The sequence below is a fragment of the Heterocephalus glaber genome, unplaced genomic scaffold, assembly GCF_053883595.1.
Source record: "Heterocephalus glaber isolate CG9 unplaced genomic scaffold, H.glaber_assembly_v1.0 deba00001472, whole genome shotgun sequence".
Classification (NCBI taxonomy): domain Eukaryota; kingdom Metazoa; phylum Chordata; class Mammalia; order Rodentia; family Bathyergidae; genus Heterocephalus; species Heterocephalus glaber.
The window spans coordinates 1,767,898-1,785,892 of record NW_028258315.1 but is presented as its reverse complement, the minus strand read 5'-3'; the positions used below and the strand labels follow the sequence as shown (position 1 = coordinate 1,785,892).

At 51.9% G+C, this 17,995-nt stretch overlaps 1 protein-coding gene across 4 annotated transcripts in view; it reads left to right on the top strand.

Annotated features, from left to right (window-relative positions):
• Positions 1 to 9,752, top strand: part of Exoc2 (exocyst complex component 2) — a 138,091-nt gene extending 128,339 nt beyond the window's left edge. For 3 of the 4 annotated variants that reach the window (XM_087181709.1, XM_004847796.3, XM_021260765.2), the window contains 3 exons: positions 4,224 to 4,285; positions 6,728 to 6,787; positions 8,330 to 9,752. In XM_087181709.1, coding sequence (XP_087037835.1) covers positions 4,224 to 4,285; positions 6,728 to 6,787; positions 8,330 to 8,423 — 216 coding nt within the window. In that variant the 3' untranslated portion in view covers positions 8,424 to 9,752. The remainder of the gene's footprint in view (positions 1 to 4,223; positions 4,286 to 6,727; positions 6,788 to 8,329) is intronic. The other variant, XM_021260766.2, reaches the window with a different exon arrangement.
• Positions 9,753 to 17,995: the final 8,243 nt, after the last annotated feature.

The following is a 17,995-nucleotide window of genomic DNA, read 5'->3' as shown; positions in this document are numbered from 1 at the left end:
TGTCTGAGAAATGTCTGTTTATTTCAGATGCCCATTTTTGGATTGGGTCTTTCAATTTGGGAGGTCTGATCTTTTTAAGTTCTTTATAGATTCGAGATAGTAGACCTTTGTCTGAGGAACAGCAGGTGACGATTTTTTCCCACATTGTGGGTTGTCTTTTCACACTGCTGGTGGTTTCTCTTGCTGTGCAGAAGCCTTTTAATAAGAAGAGATCCCACTTGTTGATTGTTTGTGCCAGTTCATGGGCAACTGAGGTTTTGTTCATAAAATCTTTTCCTACACCAGTACCTTAAAGAGTTTTACCTAACCTCTGTTCCAGCCAGTTCAGTGTTTCTGTTTTAATATTTAGATCTTTAATCCATTTCGATTTTTAGTTTAGTGCATGGTGAGAGATATGGGTCTAGTTTTAATCTTTGACAAGTTGAAGCCCAATTTTTCCAGCACCATTTATTAAAGAGGCTATCTTTCCTCCAGTGAGGGCGTTTGTCTCCTTTGTCAAAGCTGAGGTGGCTGAGTGTGTCTGGAGTTGTTTCTGCATCTTCTAATCTGTTCCACTGGTCCTCAGGTCTGTTTTTTTTGCCAGTAATATGCTGTTTTTATCACAGTAGCTTTGTAGTGTAGTTCATAGCAGCACAATTTGTAATAGCTAGAACTTGGAAGCAGCCCATTTGCCCATCAGCTGGAGACTGGATAAAGAAAATGTGGTTTTTTTATAAAATGGAGTACTACTCAGCCATAAAAATGAGAAACTATAGACATTTATAGCTAAATGGATGCACACTGAGGCAATACTCTTAAGTGAAATTAATAGGACACACATGTGTAAATACCGAATAGTTTCTCTAGTGTGAGAAATTGAAAGTGTAAATAAGGACTAAAAGGTATAATAGATAATGTGAAATAGGAAGAAAAGGGGCAAAGGGGAGGGGGAAGTGGGAGGGGTAGGGAAAAGAAAGAAGGGAATGGAATTAATATGAGAAAATGCAAAAATGGAAAAGTCTCTGTAAATAGGGAGGGGTGGAGGGGTTGAAGGGAGGGCAGGGGAAGGGGGAAAAAATAAGAACCAAGAGAGTATGTAAAGGTGCAAATTTCCAATGGTGAATGTCATTATATTGTATACCTAAAATGTACCTATAAAATAAATTTTTTTAAAAACCTGAATGTCCATAGAGCCCGTGAGCCAGCCTTTCCCGCCCTGGAGATGGCTAGACCTGGAAGGTGGGGGGGGGTCGCTTATAAGGCTCTCAGGCGGGCTGTCCCCAGTATCCCCGCCCTGGAAGCTGCGCTCAGTAGGATAAACCAATGAATATACCCACACAGCCCAGGACTCCTCAGCATTAAGGCAAGCAGACTGCTGACAACAAAAACTTACACACACTATGCACACTGCCCAGATGAATTTACGTGGAAGTTCTGGAGTTCTAAAGCGAGTCATGACTGTGGGCGGAAGGCAGACCACAGTGGTCTCCGGGCACCTGGGGTTAACGAGGAGGGCGCAAGGGAGCTGCACAGAGGGTGGGGCTGCACCACGTACCAGCCCCGCCACACAGGTCCGTGTATTAGTGAAAACACACGCGACTTACCCGTTGGGCAGTGTGCAAATTGTGATGTGAAACAGAACTGACACAGTCGTGTGCTCCGTGGATGACGGCGCCGAAGCACACCGTGCAGTAGGCTGGCATGATGGACAGGTACGTGGCACTTCCGGTAAGGTCAGCAGCCGCGGAGAACGCAGGGAGTCACTGCCAAATTCCCTCGGTCCCTATACATTCGAAACCTTCAGGATACAATTTTGCAGAAAAATAGCAGAGAGCACTTGTTCATTTGGTTAGGGGATTTGTTACAAAAACTTCTGCATTTCTGTTTGCCACAGTTTTCTCTGAAAATGTAACCTAGCCTCAGCCCTTTGCCATGCCAGTAGAAACTGAAAGATCAGGATTGTCGTCGTGGCCCTGTCACAGGAGAGCAGTGAAGATGAATGAGGAGGAAGTGGCCAGAGCTGCTGAGGCCCAGACGTGCCCGGGAGATGCTGACCGTCCGTCTCCAGGGCCTGGGACTCTGCTGGGCCCTGGCCGGGCACGTAGATTTTTGGAAAGTTTCAGTGAGGTGAAACTCCCACCTTCACCTGTCCTGCTGGAAGCAGGGGCCCTTGAGGGGCTGTGTGGTCTGAAAGTCACTCAGTCGCCCCGGTCCGGAGCCTTCCCCAGAGCCAGCTGGTAGCTGTCGTGACTCACCCTGGCCGACCGTGGTGTGCGTGTGCGTGTGTGCGTGTGTGTGGAGCCAGAGCGCTTGCCACTAGCATCAGAACACCGCGCCGTGCTGAGTGACTGAAGTTTCCCCTGGCTGCTCACAGGGATTTCACTCTCTTAAGACACTCAGCCAGAAGTTGTGCCTCAGTTTTTCTCTTTGCTGTTTTCCTCCTGCGTCTGTTTCTGTCTCTGTGAGAATACGCACAGTGCAGACAGAAAAGGTCACACGTGCTTTCTAGCTGCTGTCTCTTCAGGCTGCAGAAGAGCCCTGCCGAGGGAGGCCAGACAGCTGATTTCCAGACAGAGAGAGCCGCAGGGCTGAGTGATGGCAACCCCCAACCCAGGCCGCTTTCAGCGTCTGACACCTCTGCTGCTGCCCTGGTCCTTCAAGTTTCACCCTCCTGAGGCAGGGCTGGGCTGTCTTGGGCCTCTGTGCGTCCCCTCCTGTCGCAGACGTGGTGCCTGGCTGCTGCTCTTACACAGCCGGCTCCTCTGGCCATGGGCACAAGGCCGCGCCTCTTCAGCCTGCACGGGAGTAAAGCTGAGAGAGAAAAGGCTGTATCTGATTCGTCGGTTCTGGAAATCGCGGGTCTCATATTTGGGATCCTATGAGCATGGCCCCCTGAGACCATTTGTGGACATTTGTGGATACGCTCATACCTGAAATGTTTTATTTCTCTTGAATTTGCACCTAAGAGAATTGCTAAGACATGGGTGTTCTGCTTCTCTGGGGAAATGCCGGGCTGTCCTCCACAGTGGTCACACCTCTGTGCCTCCCCACCAGCGGTTAGCAAGGGCTTCGGCGTCTCCACACCACCCCATGCTTATGTGGACCCCCGCCCCTGATTGTAGCAACACGGGGTGAGGTGGTGCCCATTCTGTGAATCGCCTTCCCTTCTAGAGGGTATCTGTCCGTTGTGGAACAGAAGTGTTCGATTTTGCTGAAGCCAGGTTATTGCTTCCTTTCCTTGCTTGTACTTCAGGTATTATTTCAAAGGCTTAGCAAGGCCAACGTCACAAGGATTTACTCCCATTTCATAGGTGATTTTTTTCTTCACAGTACTGGGATTGAACTCAGGGCCTTTACCCTGACTGCAGACCCGGTTCCCTGGCCGCCCGCTCTTTGAGGCAAGGTCTCACTGCGTGGCTGAGTTGTCCAGGCTGGACTCAGACCTGCAGTCCTCCTGCCTCGGCCTGCTCCCTCCTGGGATCACAGGTGTGCACCACCACAGCGCCCTGTAGTCCAATCTCTCTTACAGTTACAGCCAGGTCCATTTTGAGCTCATCGTTACGTTAATCACGGTTCCAGCTTCATTCTTTGGCATGTGGACGTGCAGTTGTCCCAGCGTTATTTGTTGAAGAGAGTGCTCCTCCCCAGGCCTACAGATTAGGATTTGCCCCTGGACTCCCACCCCTGTCCGTCAGTCTGTAAGTGCTTTGTGCCTTTACCACGCTGCCTGGATTGGGGCAGCTTGCTAGGGAGTTTGAAATCCGAAAGTGTGAGCCCTCCAACCATGTTACTGTGTTTTGAGACTTGCTGCTATCCCAGGTTTCTTCTGTATCGAGATGAATTTTAGGGTCAACTTAGAAACAGAAGCACAGCTGTGATTTGAGCTGGAGGACCTTGATCAGGGCCTGGCTGTGAGGAAGCAGCCGGCCTCTTCCCCCTCCCACTGAGTCCCCTGGCCGGCCGGCCGCTGGCTCCCACCCGGCACGCTGCTGGTTATCCAGGATAGAGCTCGCTGGGCGGCGCGCTCCAGAGGGTGCCCAGCTCCCCAGTCCGCCTGCACCCAGCCATGCTTGACCTCATTATCCTCTTCAGTCGGGAAGACTTGCTGTGGCCAGTTGCTTGGAGCTGTTCAGGAAAGTCTGCTGGCAGCCAGTCGTCCCCTGCGGGCATCACATGGGTCCTGCGGGTCCCTCGGGAGCTGAGTGCTTTCCTGTTGTCACTCCTTTCCCTCTTCTCTTTTCCAGGCGAGACTTGAAATCTGCGCCTTGAGAGATACTGTGGCTGTTTACCTGACGGCAGAAAGCAAGTAAGACGCCAGCTTTCTTGTTGGGGTCCTTCTGAGGGTGGAGATGCCTTTCCAGAGTATGGTGATCTCTCTAAAGATCCCGGAGCAGAGCAAATACTCGTAAATGTGCGTCCTGATAACGTTTGTATTTGATCAGTGACTTTAACTAAAAAGTGTGTGCCTGCAGTAAGCCAAGGACTACGAAGGCTTCTTCTTTGTAGCACAATAGAAAGGAAAGTAGTTTAATGGAATTCTCTGTTTTCATTCATAAATATGTTTCAAGAATAATATGACATAGCATTGCATGTTTCTTTAAAAAGAAGAAGAATGAGTGTTAGTCTACTCATAGGAAACTTGAACAGTTGTAAACATTGGTGGAAGAGGAAGCCTTGTGGTTTCTGTGCAAAATTTTGTAGTGGAAATTTGATAATTTTTAGCTGTTTTTAATGAAAGTCAGGATTTCTTACCATTGAAAAATCAGTAGGTGAAGTGAAACAGAACTATTTGCCTATACAGAATTTTGTACCACGTTCACAGTATTACCTATGAAATGCCGGGTTCTGTTGTCAGTGTGCCTGAGAAGCCAAGTAATATGCAAATAAGGCATGGCAGGCCACGAAGGAAGCACACTAGCTCACTCATTTCCTGTATCTGGTGACATGGCTTATGGCAACACCCTTGCTGGCAGCGTTCGGTGCAGACTTCCAAGTCTCTCTTGCTAGCTGAAGTTGCTTCTCGGCCCCAGTGGTGTAGCGCCATGGCCTCTCCGCCACACCTTGCCCAGCCCTCGTGTCTCTGCACAGTGTGTATGGAAGACAGAAACCCATCCTCACTTCCACCTCTGCTTGGTGTGAGTGCTTGTTCCTCCCATGAATTTACCCTCTCAGAATCTGAAGTTTCCAGCTATAAAAGGCAAGAAATACTGGCTGAGTAGTCCCTCATTTAAAATGCTTGCAACTACAAGTCATTGGATCTCATTTTTGCTGGAGGTGGGGGGTTGGAATACTTGCATGTGTGCGATGAAATGTCTGAGAGACAGGACCCGGTCTAAGCATGAAGTTCATTTGTTTCATATACGCCATATACACAGGACCTGAAGATGATTCTTTTACTTTTGCTGTCATCGATTTTATTTTTTATTAGTACATATTTCCAGTACATAGGATTACATTCTTCCTGGGGAGTTGGTACACGTATGTAACATATCTTAGTTCTTTTTCCCTCCCTTCCACACCGCTTCTTGTGATACCTTTAATACTTTTGCATTTGCTGTGGAATTTTCTACTGTGGCCCCATGCCAGTGCTCAGAAAGTTTCAGGATGGAGGGGGCTGGATTTCAGATTTTCAGATCCAGGCTGCTCGACCTGCGCACCTGCCAGGCCAGGTTTTGAGGGCATTAAAGTAACCACGTGTCGAGTCACCTCCTGACGTCAGTGTCCTAGAAATAACAGGCAGTGTAATCTTCATCATCCTCCTCAGCGACAGTAAAGAACAGTGGCGTTGCGTTTCTTTGGATCGAGAGGAGGTTTGTAAGAAACGGGATGATGGCGGAGGCCCTGGCAGTGACTTCCATCCTCCTCAGGAGGAGGACGCCAGTTGAGGCAGGAGGGCAGCTGCCTCTGCCAGCAGCCGCTGGTCCCTGCCCAGCCCGCTTGCGTGAATCTGACTGGGCTGGGCCTCTCCCCGGTTGCTGGGATACCAGCAACACTTTGACATTGCTCAGAAATGGAGCAAGGTTCGTTTACAATAGAAAGTCAGAGAGCACCCGGAGAGTAACTGCATTTCTTCCCCTCAGCTGGTCAGAAAAGAGCATGCCAAACCATCTCCCTGACATGCTTTTCATTCGCTCAGTAGTTTTTCTGCTACTTTCTATTTGCAAAAGTTAAACAAATAGTGGCCTTCAGATTCATTCCTTTTAACTTTTTCATGTAAAGAAACAATAGTGAGTTTTTAAGTTTATGGAAATATACTTGCAGTAGATGCAGATGTCGACGCCCTTTCCCGGCACTGTGTCCTGCAGTGGTGACCAAGTCCCGTGCAGGCTGTGTTCCGGCTTCAGGAGCTGCTGGCTGGGGAGCCGCTTGGCCCTGGGGCGGTGAAGCCTCACAGGGGCATTCCACTGCCCGCGTTCGCCTGCTGTCTGACCAGCTCTGTCTCCAGCTCAGTTTTATTTTGGAAAGCTAGACTTCAAGTCAACCAGTCCAAGGAGTGTGGCTCCCCGGAGCAGCAGCCTCTGCCGTCCTCCCTTCCCAGTCGAGTCGAGGCCCTGACTGCCCCTGCAGCGCCCCCGGCAGCCGGAGCTGCACTTTTACTTTTTCTCTTGTTTTTCACTTTTTCTTTTTCTTTGTCTTGCACTTCCCCTTGCCTCACTGGCCTGCACTGGTTTCTGTGCGTTTCAGATGCGCGTGAGAACCGTTCCCTGGGGCTGGGTCTGTGGGGTGACGTGTCGCTGTTCTGTTCCAGGTCCAGTTTCAAGCAGGCTTTGGAAGCCCTGCCGCAGCTGGCGAGCGGAGCAGATAAGAAGTGAGTTCTGGGCGCCGACCCCGGGCGGGAAGCCGGGTGCACTGCTCGGGGCGACCGCCCTCCCTGGAAGAGCAGCGGGCCGCGCTGGGAGGAGCGGCACTGAGCCAGAACTGGGTCTTGCGCCGCGTGCGTTCTCCCTGCCCCCTGGTCTTCCGGTGACGGCGACGCAAGGAAAAGCCCTTCTAGGCTGAGGATAATGCAGAAATTAGCTGATTTTAAGTTCTAAGGAACTAGTACAGAAAATATCACAAGAAAGCTTACTCGCCTTACTCAACTTCAGGAAGGAAGGCAGCTTAGTAAAACACAGGATGCCGTGATTGGTTTTCTTTTTTTACTTCGAGCAGTTATGCACACTTTGTCCTCTATAAAATATAAAGAGCAGCAGATTTGTATACACACATAATAAAATCGCACATTTCATCACCAGCACATTAACAATCTCCACTTGCATTTAAACTCTGCTGCTCACAGAACAGGAAGTCTGGCCTGAGAGGCCCTTGCTCCTGTCCTTGTGCCCCGCCCAGCCTGCGCGGAGCCCGCAGCAGCCCTGTGCCCCTTCGCCAGCCGCCTCTCTGCCTGGGAGCCCTCACACGAGGATCCGGGGTGCAGGGGACTCAGAGTGGCCCCGGGGCTGGCAGCGGAGGAGCTGTCGCAGGCGCTGGTGGCCTTGGGGAAAGGCGGTGCGGCAGCTCTCCCTGCAGTGGACCCACGCGGGCAGTGGACGCCACACAGACACCTGCCGTTCCATTGCGCTACTTCCCACCTGCCTTGCTGGCTCTCAGCTGTGTCAGAATGCAGTCCAGACCGTGTTTGTTTCTTTAAATATGATGAAACATAAAATAATCACTGTCCTCTTCGACGTGGCTCAGAAGCTGGGCGTTTGAGCGTCTGAAGGGTGGGGACTGCCCCTGGCCTGTTCTGGCCCCGCCCCGCCCCGTGCTGCGCCTGCGCTCTCCACCCCGCCCTGCTCCAGCTAGGCACCTAGCAGGCCTGTCCCAGGGGCTCCGCTCTGGCTGCGGCTGCAAGAAACGTGCTGCTCTACTCCCCGAGCTCCAGCGCCTGCTAGAGACACGCGGACGAGGAGGGGACAGCAGTGAGCCCGGCTGCTGGGGGCGCTGCAGGAGCGGGCACCAGGGAGGAGGAGGAGGCCGCCCACAACGATCGAGGCAGCGGGAACGTCCTGGCTCCCGACTCCAGAGTTCTTACACAGCTGTGTGTGTCAGCGGCCTACAGCTGTTGAACGAAAAGAGCAGACTGTAGTGTTCTTTTACAGTGAATTTTAAAAGAATAGGCTCAAGTATTGTTTTAGGGGAGACTCTAATCTAGGGGAGGTGGACAGGCCAGGAGTTTTTAAATATAAGCGTAAATACATGCATTCCTTTTGCCTGGCCCCCTTGATTGACTTATTTCCGTTATTATGAATCCATAGGCAGGGACTTTTGCAGCTTCCTCTTACAAATGGCAAGCGGAAGGCGGAGCTGGAGCCTGTCTCCCACGGGTGGGCCTTGGGTGCCAGGCTGTGACTTGGTGTCTTCCCCGCAGGCTCCTGGAAGAGCTGCTGAACAAGTTCAAGAGCAGCATGCACCTGCAGCTCACCTGCTTCCAGGCTGCCTCTTCGATGCTGATGAAGACGTGAGGCCCGCACAGGAAGGGCAGCCCCGGCAGCGAGGGTGAGGTGGTCACTGGCCCGTGCCCTTTGCAATCTCTTTTACTCCTCTGGCTTAGTGGCATAGGAAGATGTTGGGATGTGTTTTTATTTCAGCCAGACGGCCCTCTGGGAAGCGCCCAAGCAGAGTGGGATCCGTGAGGCTGTTCAGCACGCCTTGTACAGAGTATTTTTCCGAAGCTGCCTGTTAAACAGTGCATGCTGGGAGGGGCCTGGGGCCGGCCGAGCCGTGCTGCCGTGGGGAAGGCCTTTCTCAGGGCTCACTCAGATTTCCAGACACGTGAACAGATTGATAAGAGATGTGGCAAGTCAAGTTTAGACATCCTCAGAGCTAGTCCTAAATTGTACAGCTGCACTTAAAAGCTTTCTTTGTATAAGGCCCTAAATTTCCTAATTCTAGTGAGTTTCAGAAAACAGTGAGCTACCTAAAAAGCTGTTACACTTGGAGTAGATTCTCTGTGGTCCAGAAGTCCGGGAGTCAACCCTGTACTCTGCTGTCTGCCGCCTGCCGCCCTTCCTGTTCTGAGCACTGGCCACCTGTCCCATGGACCCGTGACTTTGGTCCTGCAGTGCCAGTGTGGGTGCTGGATCCGGGCTCCGGGGACAGTGGCCTCCCGTCTCTGCACAGGCCACTGGCAGCTGCTCTCTCCGCCCGCCTTGCCCTTGGAAGCACCTCGCTGCAGAGCTGGGCGAGCCTGGTAGCCCATTTGCAGAGCACAAGAGCCTCCCGGTGCCCAGCAGGGATTCCCTGCTGAGGGCGGCTTTCGGGGCCTCTCCGGCACCTGCCCTTTGCCCCCCGAAGACCGACCTGGCTCCATCGCAGCCTCCTTGTGGGGGCCTCAGAATTCTCTACAGGTTGCAGAGTCCTCTTTCTACATTGCTGAACTTAACGTCATTATTAGTACTGGTCGTTTTAGGGCACAGTATTAACCACACACTGGCACTGTTTGGGACAAGTAAGTGGGATGCATGCTCTTTTGTAACTGGAAGTGAAGGTTTACTTTTTACAGACGCATTAGTTAAAGCCGCTAAGAAGGATGCAGCATATTGTCTCTCCTTAGTGTGCTGACCACAGTATGTGACAGGCCTGCAGCCTAAGTGATGGAACTGCAGCCCTGAATGTTGTTTTATCCGAGCTCCTACAGCACATTCTGCCAGTAAAGAGCTGGTCTGTGCTGGAAGATGCAATTCAGTTGACTGTTTTCTCCACCAAGTGTCTTTATTTCAGTGTTCTCATTAACTGTGTAATGATTTATGTGTCTGGTTTTAATGCTTAAAATAAATACTTGCGTCCTGGTTTGTCCTGCACTTGTCATGCAGCCGTTGGAAAGCGTTTCTCAGGCGCTGTGCTGCTGTCTGGCTGGCTGGCCGCGCTGGGGCCGCACCTTTACTCCATCTGGCCCTCGCCACGCTGAGGGCAGCCTTGGCGAGCAGGTGGCCCCTGTGCCCAACCAGCAGACAGGAGACCCGGGCCTAGAAGAGGTGAGTGGCCTCTCTGAGACCGGGGCTGAGGAGGGGCAGCTGCCACGCCGGCTCCCTACCCTGCACGGAGCTCGTTTCCTCCCGTCCTCCCACAGGGACGCAGGCCTGGGACAGCGTGCAGTGCCCAGGACTGTCTGGCAAGGAGTGCCCCGTGTTGGGGAGCGGGCACGGAAACCCCGTACCCAAATGAAGGAGCTCAGGACAACCATGCGGACAAATCTCGGGCCCTTCTCGGAAGAAGGGAGATTTCAAGAGCTATTTGAGGGACAGAGATGGGCTTAGTGGTTGGTAGGAGACGAGGAACCAGCCGCAAGTTGGAAGGAAGCTGCGAGGGGTCTGTGTGGTCAGCCCGGCTCTGGGAGCTGGCCAGGCTGCTCCCTGCAGACCACTGGAGAGAGTGGTTTCACTAAGACTTCCGGTCTCCGTGTACCGTGGAGGTGGCCGATTCTAGGAAAGATGCGAGCAGAGCCTCTCTCCCAGGCTCGGGTCACCGACTCACCCTCCCCTGCCAGCCATGTGTGCTGCTCTCCTTTTCTCTGTTTTCTCTTCACTGCCGCATGCGTGCCATGCGTGCTGTGCCCCGCAGCCTTGGGGACAGGTGCGTGTGCCTCTTGCGGCTGGCCCCCCTCTCTCGGCCCTCGCCCTTCCTCTGCTGCCTCCTCCCCCCTGGATCTTCTTTCCCCCTTTTCACTCTCGTTCATTTTCTTAGTCTTAGCTCACATTCATGACACATAATGTTCTCCTTCGTGTAGGGTATTAGATTCCTGTACGTGGCACGTCTCTGTTCTAATTTCCTCTCCCCCTCCTCCTTCCCCCTCAGTCTCCCTTCCCATTTGCAAGAGACCCAGCCCCTCACTTCCTCTGTCCATCCTTTATTCTTTATTGTACTTGAAGGAATAAAAATTGCATTTTAATTCTGGTTTTGGTGCAAGGCGGGGTGTGTTTCTCTTGAGTATGTGCCGTTGGATATTCTGCCATTAGTTGCGTAAAAATATTGTAATGTGTTTTCTGAAAAGTCACACATTTCAACTAGTTTCAAGAGTAGGTTTCCAAAATAATGAGAATAATTGTATTAGAACAACTATGCCTCTAATTTGTTTTATATGCTAAAAATAATTATGCACAAAGTAGCATCCATTTTTCCATTAAACATTGATCTATCGAATCAGTATTCCTGTAAAGATTTCCATACAGACTTGTGAACTGATCTCAGAATCTAAGGAGGGGTTGGCTGTGTGATGTCACCTCGGCTAAAGACGCAGGGTGACGCCGCCCCATGCCGTGAACGCTGGCTGTGTGTGTGTGACGTGTGAAGCCACCGTGCATTCTGGGTGCTGGTCTCACGTCTCTTCAGGCGCATTTCTTTCCTTTATTGTATGGGTCACTAGAAAGCCTTTGTGTACCTGGCAAGATTGTAAATTCCTAGCAGTGACTGTCTCGTGAAGAGAACCTGAGTCTGGATCACTGCTGTGGGTCTGGCATCGCAGTGAAAGTGAGCAGGACGTCCCCACACGCGTAACAGGCGGCTGGGCAAGGTGGCCTTCACCATCAACCTGTGAGCCTTGGTGGCGTCCTGCTGCTTGAGTTGTTAAAATGTTGATAGCCCTGTGGTTGTTGTTATCTCTCTGCACTCTTTTTAAAAAGCACGCCCTGTCAGGCGTCACACTCTGTAGCAAGGTACAAAGCCCTGAGGACCAAGACCACTTCCTCTGCCCCGCAGGGTCGAGGTCTTGTTAGGAGAGCAGGAGGGGAAGGGGGCGGCTGTGGGGTCACGGGGAAGGGCGCGAATTACAGGAAGGAAGCGACAGACCAAAATGGAGAGAACTGAGAAAGCCCTGGGCTCGGCATTTAGGAAGTCATGCCGGGCGTGGTGGCGCATGCCTGTGATCCCAACACTTGGGAAGCTGCGGCAGGAGGATCCCAGCAAGTTCAAGGCCAGCCTGGCTCATCTCAAAAAAAAGAAAACCGTATATGAGTAGGTTTCGAGTGATAAAGGAGCCGGAGCTGGGGAAACGCTGCTGTGGGCTCTCCCCCGCATCACAGTGGGGCTCCTGAGGAAGCGCCTCTTGGCTGTCAGGGTGTCCTGGCCTCGGGAGAAAAGCCCACTCCTGCAGGAGGCTCTTTCCTGGCTTCTCTAGTCTTCTGTCACGTCTGCCACCTCCTGTTGCGCCTGCGTCTACTGCAGCTGTTGGGGTCTTAGAGACTTTCGCCCCAACCTTCTCCCGTTTCCCTCTGACGATGGGGCTCCCATGAAGACGTCCCAGGACCCGGGTGTGAAGGAGTCGCTGAGCTACAGCCCGCAGCCCCCCGGCCACTGTGCTGTGGGGGCTCGGGCTGTTGCATGTCACTGGTGATGTGATGTCAGCAGATGCACCAGACAGTCCTTGTGTTTTTGTACATTAAACACATGGTCAGATGGTCTCATAGAGCTGGTGGTTGACAGTCCCTCCATCCCTGCCTCCCCCTTGCCTGCTGCTAAAGTGTCCACCGCACTTCCTTTAGCTGATCTGATTGCTGAGGGATTCACCTCCATGTCCCTCCTTAATACGTTTGTGTTATTACCTCTCCGTTGTTTGGTTTGGGACACGATAGTCTTCCTACAGTAGAACGTGAAAATTCAGCTCTTCCTCCTGTTGCCTCTAAGACACACACAATCCCTTCACCTCTCAGTGGTTCGTTTTGGTTGGACCAGAATTATCCAGTGTCCAGATTATGAGATCTGTGTGTGTGCTACTCAGTGCTGAGCCACCGTAGACCAGGATGCACTTCCGGCTGTGCTCCTTGTAATCCTGCATCTTCCAGCACAGGACTCTTCGTTGAGTGTCTGCTGGGACAGCATCCCCACAGGTGCCAGCCTGGAGTCCCCTGCTTCTCTGTGTCTCCCGTCTTCCCCTCCGTTTGCTCCCTCCCTTGGCAGAGCCCAGCCTCCAGGAGCTTCCGGTGTGGGTTTCTTGAGTCCTTGACTGCAGGGACACAGCTCGCTGGATGCAGGGTGCGGGCTCCAGGCCACTCTTCCTCAGAAACTCCCCCTCTGTTCCAGGGCCCTCTTCCTTTTTTTGGTCTGTAGAAGTCCCGAATGCTGCGCTGGACGATGCCCTTTACTCCTAGTAGTGAGCCGGTCGGTATCTTTGGATTCTGGGAAATGTTCTTCAGTTATTTCTTTGAATGCCCTGTGACCTTGGACCTGGTTGTTTTGTTTTGTTTTTGTTTTTCTTAGTATTTGGACCTCTTGGCCTAATCTTTTAAAAATGTTTTTAGTCTTTTCCTTCTTGTCTTCCATCACTTTATTTTTGAAAATTTTTCTACTGAATTTTTAATTATTGCTATTTATAAAAAGGGTTTTGTCTCTGAATGCTTCTTTTTATAGAGTCCTATTTCCTACTTCTCTGGGAACAGTCATAGTCCGTTAGAAGTCTTGTTTGTGCAAAGCCTCTGGTTTGCCCTGTTGTGTCCACCCGTTGGAGTTGATGTCAGAAGCTCCTGTGGCACTTCTGCTGCTCTTGGCTGTGCTCACACTGAGCAGTGGCACAGAGGCCAGTGGGACTGTGAGCACCACAAGCAGGGTCTCAGCAGTTAGGGGCCACGGGCCCTTCAGGAGCCCCGGCCACTGCCCCAGGAGTGGCCTGGAGTCTCACCCAGAGGGTCCCTGTGTCTCAGCCCAGGACACAAGTGGAGGGAGCAGGCCGGGTGGCAGAGCCCCTGCTGCCCACTGGATGTGCCCCCCTCAGCCTCCCTGGAGAACAGGGCTCTCCTGCAGAGAGGGAAGTTGCCCAGCTCTGTGGGAAGAGGAGACCGTCAGCCAGTAGCTGTGCCTCACTCACCCTCCCACTCACCCTGTGCTTTATGCCCAGCTGTATCTACTCCAGAAGGTCCTGACCACACAGCTCTGCACCTTTGAAGAACTTCGAGGTGCAGGCTTCAAGTTTTTCATCTTTGTTTTTAGTACTGCCCGTTTGAGATCTGCTGAATGGGTTTCTCCACATCCATCTACTCAGCTAGTCTCATCTAGCTATTATTTCCTCTCCGATTCCCTTTCTCTTTGTGGAATGAATATTGAGTATATAATATATGCTCAGCTGTATTTACTGTGTGTATGTTACAGTGTGTGTCGTATGTCATTGACATATTGAGAATATACTGTCTGCACACATACACACCACCACCATGCCCTGCACTGTCATTTTTGTATGGTTTTGATAGAGCTAAGGTTGATGTGTTGTTTTAATCTGCCATCTGTAACTGAAACTTAAAGTTAAGTCTTTGTTTGTTCTGTTGGGCCCTAACACCAGAGTGTTCACAGTGCACGGCCCTCAGACTTGCCCTAAGATAGGATGATTTACTCTGAGGCTCGTAAACTGGAGGGAGTGTTAGGAGGGAAGGCAGGGGCCATCTGTTCTTACAGATTCTTCTCCCTCCCACTGACCAAGTCGGGTTCAGCAGGGCATCATTTTAATCAATAATTAGAAACAAGGCTTGGAATGTACCAGCACCCTCGCTAGACTCACCAAAATTCAAACCTCAGTGTTTAGATCTACTGAACAATTTATGGGAAAAACGAGGGATAGAAAAACATATTGGTAGACATTCAACAAAATCAGTACCGCAAGAAACCAAAGCACGTAACCACATTTCTTCAAGAAGGTAACTAAAGAATGAAAGGGGGAGATCAGAGAATACCCTGCCTGATAAAATACACTTCCGGGACCTGGCAACCACTGGCATCATGTGGATGCTGTTTGGATCTTCAAGAATTTATTTTTTAATAATTAAAAAATATGAAATACTGTTACTACAACAATATCGAAGATGATAAGGAATTACTGTTAATATTTTAGGTGTCATACTGTTACAGTATGGGATTATGATTTTTCAGCCATTATCTTTTAATCCTTTGTAGGGTGTCGTCTCTTTGTAGTAACCAGGACAGTAGAGCAACCCCTGCTCCCTCCAAACCAACCCATGGGACAGAAAGGGGAGCCAGAAGTAGGCCCAAGTAAATGCCATCACGTGATCTCTAACCCGGGAGCCAGGCAGCAGGGGAAGATTGTCCTCAACACATGCTTCTGGAGAAACATCCCGCCTCTGGAAGAAAGCCCATCTGAATGATGCTTCCGAATATATTTACTTCTGGGTTCTGAGAACAAGACTCATAATGATTGAGAGCAAAAAAATGCCAGTTTTCCTCTACCCCGCTAAAACTATGCAAGGAAAATATTCATGAAAAGAAATCTAAGGTTGTTGAGTTGATGTCACACAAGAGATACCAGAAGACAAAATGTACTTAGAAATAAAGTAATAGTTTTCCAGGAAGATAAAATTATTCTAAACGGGGGGGGGGTATACTTAATATAACCTCAAGATATATCATTTTAATAGCGCTAGAGTTCGCAGTCCATAATTATACTGATGGGTTTTTAACACACTTTTGTTAGAGTTGATGGAATAAGCTGGCAAAATATCTCAAAATGAAAGGAAATTTGCAAAGAGCCATTAGCAAGCTTCATATGGCAGAAATGTGTAGAACTCTACCTCTTTGGAGAATTGATCACCTCTCAGCCACAGGGCAAGTCCCAAGAAGTAACAGTCAGTACTGAGCTCACTGACCACGATAAAACAGATGAGTAACAAGGAGGTAACTTAAAACCCTGCCTGTTTGGAAATTTTAGAATAGACGTCTGAATAACACACCAGTGCAGAAAGAAGCATCACAAGAATTAGACAAATTGAGAGCTGAACAATAATGAAAAACTTCACATTGAAATGTGGAATGCAACTACACATTCAAGAGAAATACGCAGCTTTTATTGCTTCTATTAGAAAAGGAGATTGAGCCAGGAATCAAACTGAAAAGAATTTTTAAATTTTTTAAAAGAATGAGCCTCGAAACAGTAAAGAAATTCTAAAAAACGGCAAGGAAAGGAATAAAAAGCAAAGATCGAGTATAAACAATGAAATTTTAAAAGATGACAAGACCCAGGCGGGCTCACGGGTCCCGGGCTCCAGGAGGCCGTGACGGGGGAGATGCCCTGGCGAGACCCGGAGAGCCGTGGGGTCGGGTGGGGCGCAGCTTGCAGGGTCTGCTCGTGCCGGCACCAGGCGGAGGACGCAGCGTGGCCTCAGGCAGCTGGCTGACAAGTACCGTGAAGTCCGACTCCTGTAACCCTCTCTGGATTCGGGCTTGAGGAACCTGGGTGCACACTTGGAGACCCCGTGCCTGTGGCTCTGGGGACAGAACCACAGCTCAGGGTGCGAGCCGACGACGACCTGGAGAGGGAAGATGAAGCAGCACGCGACAGCAGAGTCCGGGACAAAGCCCGGAGGTCGGCGGCCTCGGACAGGCGGCGCTGTGCAGAGGCGCCGGGCTTTCACGCAGTTCCGGGCTCAGAATGCGTTCGGGCGGTAACACACCAGTGCCCTGCTCTTCACAGGGACTCTTCCAAACCAGCTTCCACTGGTGTCACTTTATCGTGGACTAACACCGCCGGTACCAGTGAGAAGCACTTGCGTGGAAGGAGACAGCAGCGATGGGCGTCTATTCGCCGTCACATACGGGCTCCTCCACCAGCTGTGCGGGCCACTGCCTGGGCCAGAGCCGCCCCTCGCCCTGCGCAGCGAGCCCTGCTCACCGCCTTCCGGTGAGTGCCGGGCACTTTCCAGAGCTGCCGCGTGCAAGACTTTGGATTCCTGTGCGTGCGTGAGCAGCGTTGTGACACCTGGATTTTAGTCCAAGGAGGAATGATTGACTAGAATCACAAACTCGCCTCAGGGGACGAGTGAAAACAGGCTCGCTGAGGTCCAGTGCACACCCCTGCCTAGTGGAGCCCCCCGTCTTGCAGAGTGCAACCCAGGAGACGGGCAGAGCTGCCCCTGCCCTGCTCTAGAAGCCGCCCGAAACCAGCTTCTCGCTGCTGCAGAGGACCAGGTGAAGCCCTGGGGCTGGGGCCCCGACACTTGAGAGGTAGAGGCACGTGTCGGGGACTCGCTTTAGACCCAGAGCCTCCGATCTCCGATCTCGCAGCAGCTGCCTCAGCCAGACCTCTGTCAGGCTCCACTGACAAGGGGTTCAGAGGCACAGCTGTCCCTAGCCCCATGCCCACCTCCAGGGCGTTGCTGAAAGAGGAGAAACGTGCTAACAGAAGATCTGCTTTTTTCCTTTCTCCTCAAGACTCCACTGTGTGCTCCGGTTTCCTGGTTAAAGCCACCCAAGGTGTCTGAACGGAAGTTGGGAGCAGCAGTTGAGAACCTGGCCTGGGAGCTTTGGCACCAGCCTGCGCACTCCCCGCTCGCCAAAGGCTGCTTTAAACTCCGGTTCCACACAAGCTGCCGGACCACCCTGTCTGCTGGCCTCTCCGGGCCCTTGGCGCCTGTCCGAAGCCCCCAGCTCACTGACACCTGCCAGCTGTGCGAAGGCCCGGCTGCTTCCTCCAGGGCTCGAGCGCCCGCGGGTCCTGGTGGGGAGCACGTTGGTGGAGAGGTGCTGTGGGCACCGGGTGAAGGGCTGGCAGCGGCTGCTCACGCTCCGGGCCGTTCCTCCACCACGACTCAGAGGGGGCGAAGTGCCCGCTCGGCCTCCCAGAGCCGGGCCGGAGACACCGCTGGCTCCGCCTCATTTCAGGAAACCTCAGCTTGTGCCATTCGTAAGAAAATCCAGAAATACGTTCATTCAAAAGCAAAAGTTTCTTAATGGAAGTCAAGTAATTTTGAGTATTTTTAAACCATGCAGACTCATTTAGAGAACACAGGCACACTGAGAGCCCACCGGAAGCCCGGAGCAGGGGCTGCAGACCGAGACCGTGTGGAGCGGTTAAGACCCCACGCTCCATTCCAGGGCTCCGTGGCTTCGGACAGGGTTTCTGCCTCATCCAGCCCCGTGTACTTCAACCCGTCTCTGGTCCCGGGAAGCGGTCCGGTTCCTGCCCTCAGCGAGTTGTACTCCAGCCTGGGGCGAGGACTGGGGTGGGCGTGCAGCCAGAGGCCGCCCCTCAGCCCGCTCTGACCAGCAGCCACGGCAGCTCCCGCTGGCCCACGCGCTGTCCCCGTGCCCGGCAGGGGGAGCCGTC